Source organism: Saccostrea echinata, unplaced genomic scaffold, assembly GCF_033153115.1.
Source record: "Saccostrea echinata isolate AGI-Se365-2 ecotype Australia unplaced genomic scaffold, CSIRO_AGI_Sech_v1 ptg000016l, whole genome shotgun sequence".
Lineage (NCBI taxonomy): Eukaryota > Metazoa > Mollusca > Bivalvia > Ostreida > Ostreidae > Saccostrea > Saccostrea echinata.
In genome coordinates this window covers 29,186,071-29,200,342 of record NW_026889765.1, presented here as the reverse complement: position 1 = coordinate 29,200,342, position 14,272 = coordinate 29,186,071, and the positions used below count along the sequence as shown (strand labels likewise).

At 32.9% G+C, this 14,272-nt stretch overlaps 1 protein-coding gene across 1 annotated transcript; it reads right to left on the bottom strand.

Annotated features, from left to right (window-relative positions):
- Positions 1-2,202: 2,202 nt before the first annotated feature.
- Positions 2,203-8,510, bottom strand: LOC133189103 (uncharacterized). Its single transcript, XM_061324530.1, has 4 exons — positions 8,328-8,510; positions 7,276-7,384; positions 4,339-4,409; positions 2,203-3,487 (listed from the first exon to the last, which is right to left on the bottom strand). The coding sequence occupies exons 1-4, from the start codon at positions 8,392-8,394 to the stop codon at positions 3,429-3,431; spliced, it is 306 nt and encodes a 101-aa protein (XP_061180514.1). The 5' UTR covers positions 8,395-8,510; the 3' UTR covers positions 2,203-3,428.
- Positions 8,511-14,272: the final 5,762 nt, after the last annotated feature.

Below are 14,272 nucleotides of genomic sequence, written 5' to 3'. Positions count from 1 at the left end.
AATAATTTTAGTTTGCCCCAACGCAAAAATATTGCTTTACTTCTTCCTGTTTATTGTGCGCATGCGCAGAAAAGTTGAAGAATTTACCATGGTGTCAATTTCTATAGATATAAATGTCGGATGAACTAGGATTTTGATACAATCTTAAATAAAGATGCTCATAACTTATTCCTCACTTTTGTTTGCTCCAAATCAATGTTGTTTACAAGTTTCACGCTAAAAATGAAAGTCGCGTGACCTTGACATTGTTTTTCCGGCACTTACATTTTCTTGCTTTACAGTACAGCTGAGTTTTCAAAACTTTGCTATATTCATATTTTACATAAATCTTTTGTTTTGTGATACAATTATCTTAAAAGAAACACATGATTTTGACTCATTATGTAAATTTAAACAGCGTCTCACTCAGAACTTTTTTGATGAAATATGGAGATAACAAACAGTATTCAAGCTCAAAGTTCATTTAAACAATACAAATCGGGAACAGAGCAAACACGGACCTCCAAAAACATCAGAGATGGGATCAGGTGCCATAGAGGAGTAAGCATCCCTGTCAACCGGTCACACCTGCCGTGTGCTTTTTGTTCATGATGGGGTAAACGGAAAAATCAGTAAAAATTTCAGTTTTTTAAATAATGACCTAACAATTAGTATGAAAAACGTCAGTCAGCATTTGACTTAATGATAAATTGTATTTGCTGATAAGGCCATTGTATCGACAATAGAACTTACAAAAATGATGACTTTAAACGAGACTGTTGATTTCCTCAACTTGTTCGTTAATACATGTAGCTTGCCTCGTTTTAAAAACTGATCGTACGTAGAGCATGCTCTTGCATATTGAATCAAATGGAAGACATAAACCCCATATGCAGGTGATAAGGGTATATTGCTACATAAGTAAAGGAAGTTGACGATAGAAAAGTCGAAGTCATCACGTTTAAAATTATCATATAAAGTTTTTTTTGTTAAGTTACCATTAGCATCTTTTTCTAGTAAAATATCCAAATATGAAACAAATGTGTCAGACTCTGTGGTGTCAAGTTCACTGGGACATATCGAATCAACAAATGAATGGAAGTAACAAATGTTAATATTGATAATACGTCGTCGATATATCTAAATGTTAAATAATAAAAATAATCAGCAAAAACATTATGCCGAAGAACTAATGAATAAAAAATTGAATTTTAATAAATGTATAAAAGAATAGATTTTGGGAATATGAATAAAATTTGTGGCTGTTTTGATAAGGAAATTTCATGAAAATATGTTTTTGCAATAAATAAACCTGCCTAAATTGTTTTACATATTTCTATAACATATTTTTTGAGTATCGATGTCCTTAAATGGCCGACAGCATCTTTTTTTATTGTAAGGTAGATCATCACTTACAGAGATCAAAGAGCTTTATTGTTTTATGATTCGGAGAGCCTCGGCTGCCGTGTGGCATGCTTAGTATTAAAATATACCCTTAGAAAAAATCTCATTGATAGATTGAAATCTTCTAGGAATTTTTTAAAAAAAAATTCACAAATGAAATAAATCTTAAAGAAGATTCTCTCTTTATGTAGGTATATAAAGAGAGTATATCACACGTAATACATGTTACGTGCCTTTTACGAACACATTTGTTTAATTAATAGTCTACTGGACTTGAAAAGAAAGGTAGGTATATGTCTCTCGCCGTTTTGGAGAGTGTTATTGGCGTGTGGTTGGTGAGATTCCTAGTTTCTTCATCATAGGTTAATGTGTTTGAATTATAGTTGTCCTCTTTAATTATATGCGATATATTTGTGAAGGAATCTCCCTGTAGTCTGCTCCCAAACATTTGCTAATTTATAGACTTACCCTTTTTTCAATGTACATAAAGAGAAAATAAGGATTAGTGTTAATTTTATTTCACTCACATTCTGCCCCTAAATCATTGAAATATCCTTGCATATCTTATAAATTGTAAATTCATATTTGTCTGGTCATTAAAAAGAAATGTTTAACTCATTACTTTGAATGTACTGATAAATTATGTTGAGCCATACAATATACCATGCGACTTGTAATGCCTATGTTTTATTGATTTAAGATTTTTCAAAAGCAGATATAAGCGAACTACTGTTAACTAAAGGGCTATTCTAAAAACCTAAACTCACTGTTGTAAACTATAAACTATAGTTTATTTAAGAGTCAAAGTACATACTCTGATTGCTATAGTAAAAAGTTTTTATTTTTTTTGTAGTAAATCTCTGATTTTTATTCTTTGATTTACTAATCAAAAGTGAAAACTATTACATTTGATGATACAAATATTTGTTATAAATCAATCACAAATGCATATACACTGGCGGATTTAGAGGGGGCAGCCCCCCCCCCCCTCTTTGTGTCCAAAATATACATAAGATTTAATAGTTAAACTTTTTTTGGTGTGGCCGTGGGCCCTACCCCGACTTCAAACTGCCCCCTCCTTTTCAAGATTACTGGATCCGCCACTGATACATGTATATTAGCAATAACCAAGGTATCATTTTTTTTTTAGAAATAAAAACATCTACCGGGATATAAATATAAATGATCAAATCTACCATAAAGCCTTGGTATTTATTTTTAAAAAATCGTAAGTAACACTATGTTACCAAATTGACAATGATGATTATTTATTTGAAATGAATATTCTTCTCACAAGCTATAATTTGTCAAATGAATAACCTATGCATCGAGTTCATATTTGACCAACATGCAGGTACTCTAGAATTGATAAAACAATAATATAAAAAAGTTTTACTATTTACCATTTAATGTTTGAAAAAGAACATATAAATATAAGAAAAAAATACAGATGTAAGTACCTCAAATAAGTACATAAATTGATGACAAATATTCGAATAAAAGAATAGAACGTCTTCATTTTAGTTTATTACACACACAATTACTACAGTATTGACAAATTCTAAAAGAAAAGTACATTTAATTATGACCATATAAGGCATATTCCTCCTTCATCAAAATTGATGCAAAAATTTATATTTTAAATTATTGTGAAATTCCAAAAATAATCAATTAATCACCCGCATGAAAGTATATAGCACCAAATAAACAATAAAATGAGTAAAAGGCCATCGCGCTCACCTGTCGTTCATTGATAAGGCAAAAATATGCACATTAATTCCTTTCCCAATTTATCCCCACCCCTTTAGATTTTTCTTAGGTATTCACAAACCTTTGTCTTTAAATTAGACGTGAAAAGTGAGAAACCTAGGTAGATGACGTATATGTGTATAGATGTCGGAAGAATTTGATCAGTAAAGCTATAACGGCTACAAAGGGTTAGCTACAAATATATCTAAAAGGTATAGGAAAGGCAACGTCACATTTTTAAGTACATAAAGTCCTACAAAGTCTTGTTTTGCATACATATTAACTAACACGAATGTTTACATTTGTCCCTGTGGTGTAGGACTGTATACCACACCGGGCGTGGACCGTCTTCGCCCTGAAAAATGACCAAAAAAAAAAATATTGAGAAATTGGAATAATTCATTTACACAATATCGTATTATATATGATATATTATCAGAGACATGTCTCTGATATTATCAAGAACCAAAAAAACAAATCTGTTCAATGTTATAATATATAATTTTATATATTATTATTTACAGTAAATCTACTATAAATTGGCGTTACTTAACGTAATAAAGATCTCAAAAAGCAGGCCTGGTTAATATAATATTAATAATGAGGAAAATTGTTTCCCCCGAATTGGACTGCGCAGGAGTGATGAAATAAGGTTGAAAATGGGAGGATATGATTTCTTTTCTTTATTTACTTATTTCATTGTTTATTTAAGAAATGAAGTTCGCGTTTTCGTGAATGTTTGCAAGATAACTGAGGATTTTATATTTCAAACAATATTCGAGACCGAGGAGATTATTCCTTCACGACAACAGGAACTTTATTTCTATTCTACCAACAGCTCTAAAATACGGCTGATCGTTTCCTCCGTAGAGAAACGAATTTAACTAATAGAAAAATGGAATTATGGGCCTAATGAATTAGGTCACAAATTGAAAGGAAAATTTTCGATGCTGAACTAACTCAACTGATGCAGTATTTATATAGTATTTACTGCAGCAAATACAGCAGACGTCCACACAGATACTTCTTACTGCAGCAGATGACCACACAGATACTTACTACAGCAGTTGACCACACAGATACTTACTACAGCAGTACAGCAGACGACCACACAGATACTTACTACAGCAGACGACCACACAAGATACTTACTATACAGCAGACGAAAACACAGATACTACAGCAGACGACCACACAGATACTTACTACAGCAGATACAGCAGACGACCACACAGGCTATGAGGACCACCAGACCTACGATAGGACCGATAATGACTCTACAAAAAAAATCATTGATTTCTTCAGTAACTACAAAACTGACAATCATGAGGAATATACGGGAAAATAATACTGTGAGTACTTGAATACGAAGAAATATCAAAGGAAATTAGAAAAAATATCAAGAAGGTGAAACAACTGCTTCGGAAAATTTTAAGATATTCCAAAACACTAGTATCCTTGTATTTACTCTCACCCTCAGAATCAATGGATCAATGTTAGTTAGTCATTAACAAAATGAAAACAGTTGTTTGCTAGCGCTTTACATAAACATTGTTTACTTTCTGCTTACATGTAGCATATGTCTTAGGTAATCATGATTGGGTGCAAGTTATAAACGTACTGTTAATGTGTTATTTTGATGAGGTCCACAACAAATGTGTGTATTTCAATTTCTAGCTTTCCCAATTTTTATAAGGGCAATAGTTTTAAAATTAAAATAAAACCATTCAAACATATTCAGAAAATCCAAGACGTACAGTATAAATATAGAATAAATATTATATCTTTCTGCAAGAAAAGTAAATTCACTTATCTGCGATCTGCCAAATTAACTCGTAAACTCGAACTATACGTAATAGTACGGGTTTACGAGTTAATTTGGCAGATCGCAGATAAGTGAATTTACTTTTCTTGCAGAAAGATATATTTATTCTATTATACTTTTTAGGTCACCTGAGCCGAAGGCTCAAGTGAGCTTTTCTGATCTGACAAAGAGTGTCCGTCTGTCGTCTGTAAACTGTTCAGATTTCGACTTCTTCTCAAGAACCACTAGGCCAATTTCAACCAAACTTACAACAAAGCATCCTTGGGTGAAGGGAATTTAAGTTTGATCAAAGGAAGTGCCACACTTTCTTTCAACTTCTTTCAAGGAGAGATAATTAAGAATTCGTGAAAATTTGGTGGCATCTTTTCAAAATCTTCTTCTCAAGAATCACTAGGGAAGAAAAGATGAAACTTGTGTGAAAGCTTCGTTACATACTCTAGATTCATGTTTCTTCATGTCAAAGTTTACCATAGGAATACATAGGAAACATCTTTAAAAATCTTCTTCTCAAGAACAGCTAAACCATTATTAGTCATATTAATACAGAATTATCCTCAGGTAGTGTAGATTCAAATTTGTTCAAATCATGACCTCTGGGGGTAGGGCGGTGCCTCAACAGTGGGTCAAAGTTTTACACTGGAATATACACGTATACTATTAGGTGTAATGGTCAAGGGGCATTTGAGGAAAACGTATTGAAAACTTCAAAAAGTGGAATGACCTGACAACCCTCGTAATGGACTAGCCTAAAGTTATATAAGGCAATGCTTTGGGATAGTCAGGCATTTAATAACTAGAAGAAGAAGATAGATGTAGAATCAGCAAGAAAGAAATTAATAAAGGGTACGAGCAAAATAAAAGTATAAAGTTATAAACACCAGTGACAAGTTTTCTATGTAATTGATGTTAAGTTCTGGTTGTAGTAAATCTGAAGAAGATTGAGACACCCGGTTCTTATCTATCAATGGGAACCTAGGGGAGAAACCCGGTGCAAGTAGTATCTTACCCAGTCCCTGTCTCTAGATAAGAGAAAATTAAAGTACCGTGTGATATACCCCCAGATAGACTGATAGAGATGTCATAATAATCATTCCAATCATTAACTCAGACAGAGTGGAAGAAAAACCTAGAATTTATTCCCTTGTAAAAACCTGATCATACACGTTACATATAAAATATCTTTATAATCTTCTCCTGAAGAACATGTTAGTCATTAGTCATATTTATACAGAAGCAACCTTAGGTATTGTAGAATCAGGTTTGTTCGAATTATGACCCCCAAGGGATGGGGGACACAACAGAGGGTCTATGTTTTGCATTAGAATATAAAGGAATCATCTGAAAAAATCTTCTGTTCAAGACCAGCAAAGCCATGATTAATCATATTATTATAGAAGCATCCTTGGGTAGTGTAGATTCAAATTTAGGGTGTGTAGAGTGGGGCCACAATGAGCGATCAGAGTTCTAATGGGAATACATTGGAAAAAAGTGTAAATTTAATGCCCCCCCTTTCAATACTGAACTGATTTCTGCTTCTTCCTAGCCAGTGTGCTCAGGTGAGCGATGTGGCCCATGGGCCTCTTGTCTTGATATCTATTAATTTTTTTAATCTTGCATTTTTGTTTCTTCAATATGCTCAATCTTTTGTTAAAATTCAAAATTAAGAAAAATTATCAAATGAATGCTTAAAAAATAAATAAAAATAATAACAAATCAAAATAATTAAATAAAAAAACCCTGCTGATAAGCAAGTTAATGAAATAAATTGATGAAGATGGAAGTACACTCGATGTGACTGTATTTTCTATACATGTAATAACTTTTTACTAGTGTTTGAAAAATGAATTACCCCATACGCATCATTATAAATCAATAGACTAAACGTCGATGCCTTGAAAATAAATCTTATTCTGTAAATCCTCATTATAATGAATTATAGTCTAATGTCAAATTTCTAATTTAATTGTACTTTAAAGCGTAACTAAAAGAAAGATATGGACATGAAATCTAAATTGTCCACAGGCAAGCGGATGGACTTATTTTAAAGACAGGCAAAAAAAAAAAAAAAAAAAAAAGAAAAAAAAAAAAGAAAAGAAAAAAGAAAGAAACAAACAAGGCATGTCTAACTAACAAGCTGTTGAGGAAGGAAGTTGTAAAAACAAGACATGCCTTGTTTAGTGTTCATGTTAAGAACTGCAAAATCTAATAAAACTTAAGATAGTTTTCTGATTATATATAAATGCTTATAATTATATTCACAATACACGCATATAAATAGTATTTAACCAATTTTCAAACGCGCCCTGAGGAGAACTTACGCTAGGTGAAGACATGTAGCTGACCCAATACAGATATAGCCAGATGGACAGCAGTACAATGTGCCGTCGCAGTGATGATAATTAGGCGGACAGAAGATGTCACTCAGGCCTGTAATTACAACAAAATCCAACCATTTCATATTCAGATATATAAATGTCACTTGCACACAATCGATAAATCATATTGCAGTTTCTGACAACATCAACATGGGGCGTGTTAATTATCTTTCACATTTACCAATGTCATGAAAATCTCGGGGGTAATTAATTTTACGAATATTCACCAATGGTTGTCATGGTATTTTATCTAGAGTCAGCTTACATTACGTCTATTATTCACTCCATGATAATCACCATTCATCTTATCAAGCAAGCTCCGAAACAGATATACATGTATACGCGGTAAATGGTGTACAAGTATAAGAAATGCCTTCCCTTTAGAAATTATTTTACAAATAAAAAAATTCTCAAATTATTTCCAAACTTTTACTTTTTGCTTAAGTAAATTTACATTCAATAAATATGCGATATTAATAACAGATGTATGTAGTGCATATTTTCCAATTTCCCATCATGTCCATTGAGCTACTCACTGAAAATTTCGACATTACCTCAGCGTGTGTAATGAGAGCTTTCAAGATCTCAAGCCATGTCTTCTTTTATATGTTATTTTTTATTTATAAATTTTTTGTGTGAGTTTTTTTCCTGGAAATTTATGACATTTTTGACGTTTTATTTGTAAGATTAAGAACTATTTTCACATGTTTACAGGCGTGTGTGTTTCTGCCTACAGTGCAGATGTTGACCTACTAACCCCTCTCTGATCTTTGCGCATGAAGTGTTGTGTAGTAATAAATCAATTATAAATGGGGATCAATACAAAAAAAAATCATTTTAAACACAGAATGAGGAACTTTTAAAATATTTAATCCCTTTTCTAATTCTATCCACAGATACGAATAGGTAGTACGAGGTATATCCATGTATATTGTAAGAAACATTGCGCGCATCAATTATCTCATATTCAGTACAAAAAAACGAAGCATTCTTACCTTTAACTCCCCCACTGAATGAAATGGCACATGCACAAATGAAACTGAAACATGTAACTATCTTCATTATTGAGATTTTAACCAATGATCCGTAGAATTTTTATTATTTATTTTCCGTCAGTAGCAAAAGAGAACAGCACATACACCTGACCATCACTAGATGGCGCCCCAGAGCAATATGTGGCTCCTCTACACAGAGCAAATTTATTATCATGCCTGCAAACGCTGAATGTCCCACGATCGACCCATCATATTGAGAAAATGATAAACCCAACGTATGTAGCATTTACAACAATACATTAGAGAAATGAAGAATAAATGTTAACAGAGTAGGGACAATTCCTGTTGTTTTTTTTCAAACATCGATACTATGGAAAAGGGTTAATATATAATCAACAAATGAGGTTAAAGCAAGTTACATTCTAGAGAACTATTTATTGGAATATTAATAGTATATAACCGTAGACCACTCAAAGATGGAGAAAAAGATATGATAAATAAAAGTATTGATTTCATCGAAGCTCATTATGTAAATGCAGATATGGCTTATTGCTTTGAGAAAATCATGTAAGTATTCATGGTATGTATGAACCGAATTTCCCTAAGGCATCAAAATAACACACATTTATTTACGATCGTAATTTGGATTGTACCAAATAGAAATTTTATTTGAATGTAGGTAATGTGATTAATCATTGCTATCAATTATTTCTTCCTGAATAGATTATTAACAACTAAGGATATAGATGCAGGTTGTAGAATTGCAGATATATCATAAAATTAATGATGGGTGAAGGATTTATACCGTACAATGAAATTCAGTACATTCTTAGAAACAGCGTAATGAATTTGCCTTTTTTTCAACTACAGGATATTCATATATAGTACACTATTCATCCTGTTTATTTTCCCCATCTAATTTAGGACACCCCAAAAAACCAAATCCTTTCTTCTTTTTGATCGAGTTACTGTTACACAATGATTCCCCCTCTCTTTGTATATTGCTTCCATTTGTTAATTCCGCAGGAATTATTTGATTGAAAAAGCAATAGTTAGGTGTAAAAGATTACCCACTTGCCTTTATTTACATCCAAAAAATATCTAAATTTACGTAATTTCTCCATGTTACAAATAAAGATTTATACACAGTATTATACTGTCTATAAATGCGTTCTAGCCTGTTATACTACATGTAGTTGATACTGAGATGCGAAATTATATAATTTAGATGTTTACAAGAGTGGTAATAGAATGGTATGATAGTAGTAGTAACTTGTTACATTGTGTGACGTGGCAGATGACAGTTTATGCTGAAGGGTGGGCATATACATGTACATGAGGTCAGTAAAAACAGATAATTGGGAACAGTTTCGTGGGGGCTGATTGATTCCACTTCATCTACCCAGAACTCAAAAATATGTCTACGCATATACAGTAGCACAGAATCTACACCTAAAGAGTCCAAAAAATGCACCAGGGGTAGAATTTGACTTGTTTTTCCAAGATTTAGCCCTCACCCGCACCCACAAACCCTTGCCAGTCCCGAGCGAGGGGACTAAAACATCCAGAATTATGTAGATCAATGCATGCCCTAATGAAAATTCACCAAATCATCAGGAGTCGATCACGTACCCCCTGAGATACCTTACATATCCCCACTAATAACTATCATTTCATTTAAACAAAAGAAGTGTATGTTGTCAATTTTTTTAAAGGCCTTAAGATATATTTTTTTTTTTACAACCAAGTGTTATTAGCAGATATTACATCAATACACATCACCCTGGCTTATACCTTGGTAATATTACTCTGCGAATCATCAAGTGATGGTGCTGATTGTTATCAGGCGTTCTCATTCTTGATCCTAACATATATCCCCACTAATAACTATCTGAAACAATACGCGCTTCTGTTAGAGTATCGGGTAATGTCAATTACACTAAAAGACATAAGTGTGTTCTAGCCTTAATAATTGTAAAAGGGTACATCCAGTTAAATTTCTCTACCCAATACTTACTCAAATTAGATAACACAACAATTTTATTTCCCTCATACTTTTTATATGCAAGTCTTGAAATTTAAATACATATTAAGCTATTACTCAACAGTATTGACTTGATCATATCAACTTAGTAATTAGGTTATTCACTCAACTAGTAAACGTACATAAAATATTAGCATATTAGGTTGACCACATCTTATTCTTCAATTTTTTGTTGGTGTAGAGGCTGGATTTAGGGAGGAAAAATTTCCCTGTGTTTTGTAAAATCCTAAGAGATATCCTAGACTCAAATCCTCCTTATTTTCTTTTGACCAGGCATAATATTTCTCGAGACCTAAAACTGGACAGATTGCCATCTTTTGAGATCTTTTAACGAAAAAGGTGTTCGATTTTTCGTTCTGTCTGTAGCGTCTTCCCGTATAGGTAATGTAATTTTTGTAATTTTTGCTACCTTTACTCTATACAAAAATATGAACTGCTGTAAAGGAGAAACCTCAGACGTAATGTGCTACAACATATTCTAGAAGTGATGTAAATCAAATGTGAATTCTCAAAAACTTTTAAAAAATTAAAATCACAATTTTTTTTTCTTCAGAAGTCAGTAACGTCAAAACATTTGACTTTCCAACACAATACAACCATTCCTTACGATAAATTGAAAACTAGGCTTTTGATATCACAGATTACTGCTTCTTCAATAAATATGGAATTCTAGAAAATTTTCATATCTTATGATTGGTCATCAACAAAATTATTTTGTTAAAAATCACTGATTCTACAAACCAAGTACTCTGAAATTGATATTAAAAGGATGTTGGCGTTCCTCATTGACAACATAAATGTATTTTTTGGAGACCTTGTCTCTTAACAAACTGTTGGAATTGTGATGGGCACTAATTGTGCTACTTTATTAACTGACCTGTTTTATATTCCTATGAAGCAGAATAAATTCAAAAACTTTTACATGAGAAGAAGAGAAGCTTGTTACGACCTTCAACTCGACATTCAGATATATGGATGACGTTTTATCAATTAACAATTATAATTCCTTCTGTTCATATGTCGATTCGATAGATCCCAGTTGAACTCGAAATTAAAGATACCACAGCATATTTGAATGTTTTACTGACTATGGACAATAAGGGCCAACTAACACTAAACTGTATGACAAACGAGATGACTTCAGTTTTCCATCGTCAATTTTCCATATTTATGTAGTAATATATAATGGTGATTATGTCTTCCACCTTATTTTATATTCAAGAGCATGCTCTGGGTACAATCAATTTTTAAACCGAGATAGGCTACTGACTGAAAAGGTGATGTTACAGGGATTTCAACAACCGTTTAAGTCAGCTTTTCGTGAATTCTGTGGCCGTTATAATGACTTTGTTAGCAAATAGTAAGTATTTCGACTGACATATTCATAACAATTGCTAGACCTTTGTTTTTATATTAATTTTGACTACGGAATATTTCGTCTACCTGATCACGGCGGGTGTGACCGGTGAAGAGGGGATGCTTACTCCTCCTAGGCACCTGAATTCACCTCTGTTGTTTCCTGGGGTCCGTGCTTTTGTCCTGTTTATAATTTGTTTTGTTTACTGGATTTATGAGATTTATCATTGTTCGTTATCCAGACCTTTTTCATGGTAAATTCAGTATGAAAACAATAGCCTAATAATTTGTATGTCAGGCATCTGTGAACATTTGATCTACAGACAGATTGTATTTTGCAAGCAAGATTTTTGTATCGGCCCTAGAATTTGCGAAATTTTGACTTCAAACGAGAATGTAGATTCCTTGTACCATCAGCTTGTTTGTCGGTAGGCTGCCTTATTTTAGTAATGAGGCAGGAAGAACATTCATACGAAGAACATGCTCTTAATTGTATCACTTGTGAGACATAAATCCCATTTTAGGTGATAATCATATGGTATATTGCTACATAAGTAAGGGAAGTTGACGATAGAAAAGTTCGTCATCATGTACATCACAACATTTAGTTGTTATCTTAACACCATCAATGTCATTTTTCTAGTAAAATATCCAAATATGAAGCAGTTATGTCAGATTCCGTGGTATCTTTTATTTTGAGTTCAATTGAATATATCGAATCAACGTATGAATGAAAATGAATATTATTAATTGCTTTAATGTCGTCAGTATATCTAAATGTCGAATTGTAGGTCACAGCAAGAGACTCCTTCTTTTCATGAAGAAGTTTTTGAAAAAAAATCTGCTTCATAGTAATACAAAACAGGTCTGCTAATAATGTGGCACAATTATTACTCATGGAAATTCCAACAGTTTGTTGAAAAACCTGGTCTCCGAAGACAACATATAATTTGGCATCAATCAATGTCTCTAATTTACGTTTTATTTCTCCAAGACCTGTTCTCAGTTCGTCTTAAATTTATTCATGTGAAAAAAATATTTGCCAGCAAACTTCCTTTTTAGAGTTATCTTTCCTGTTACCCAGGACTCAAATACTTTGGTAAGTCTCCACATACGTCATCATATTCATGATACTCAGTATTGACAACTGAACTGGACAGATATAAATGAGCACAATATTTGACAATATTTATGAACATACAATGCGACAGGTATTATTAAAACGCACAAATCAGCCTCAGTGTGCTAAATAATTGACAATCTTAACGTAACATTTAAGTTTATAACATATTTTTTAACGTATCATCTTCAGCTTTAATTCTTTATATATCATAATGGGTATCAAAATAATTGTCTTTTTGCCTACAATCATAATTTATAATTTGTTATATGGTTACGTTAAATTTTAAGTTTTGTAAAAATCTGTTACTGTACGTTATGTATAGTTTCCTGTTAGCTGACCGGGGACTGGTGGGGACACCTAATTAAGGTCTATTGTCTAACCAGTCGATATACAGTACATTGTTTATTTTACCCTGCTTTCCAATGTGTATAAATCTGGTCGGATGTCATACTTAATCTGATCGGCTGTTCTTCTGAAAATTGAATTTGAAATAACAATGATTGAAGACCAACTATATTTTGATAAATTCTTACTTCTGCATTATTTCAAAAGAAAAAAAAATAAAGGTACTTAACCACGAATTAATTCAAATTATTCATGATGGAATTTAATGATTGGCAATATAACCTTAACCTATTTATATTTTTAAATCTTAAACATTTCCCTGCCCAAAGAAAAATTGAGAGACTTAGAAGTAAGCCTTAGCGGCTTTTAATTAATTTAAAATTATCTATATTCCTGTTCTTGTCTTTTCTTCTTAACACTGGCTATACACTTCTTACTTGTTGCTCTGCGAATCGTCAAGTGATGGTGCTGCTTATTATAAGCCGTTCTCAGTGGGGATCAGATCTTCGTCTAAGATTGATTGATGTTAAGTTGTTTTACGTCCCGTCCGAGAATTGTTCACTCATATGGAGAGGTTACCATATACCGGTGAAGGGCTTCAAATTTAGACCTTTACTCGGCACTCAGGGCCATTGAGTAGTAAGGGTTCTTTATCGTGCCAACGCCTACCGTGACACGGGACTCAGTTTTTAAGGTCTCAACCGAATGACCAGCAACTTTCACTTCAAATTGCCGAGCGCTTGGCGAAGGAACAGTTGCTACCTATTTTTTTTTTATCGACTTAGAACAGTCGCGGCTGTGATTCGAACATACGACCTTCCGATCACGGAGCGAGCGCTCTACCGACTGAGCTACCGTGACGGTACTTCTTCTTCTAAGAAATCAATATGAACGAGTTGATTTCTTGAACCAATATTCACTACGCATGCTCTTGAACATAAAATAAGTTGGAAGACATAAATACCATGTAAAGGTGATAGCGGGATATTACCGATACTACATAAATATGAAGAGTTGACGATGGAAAACTGAAGTCATCTCATTTGTCATACAGTTTAGTGTTAGTTGGCCCTTATT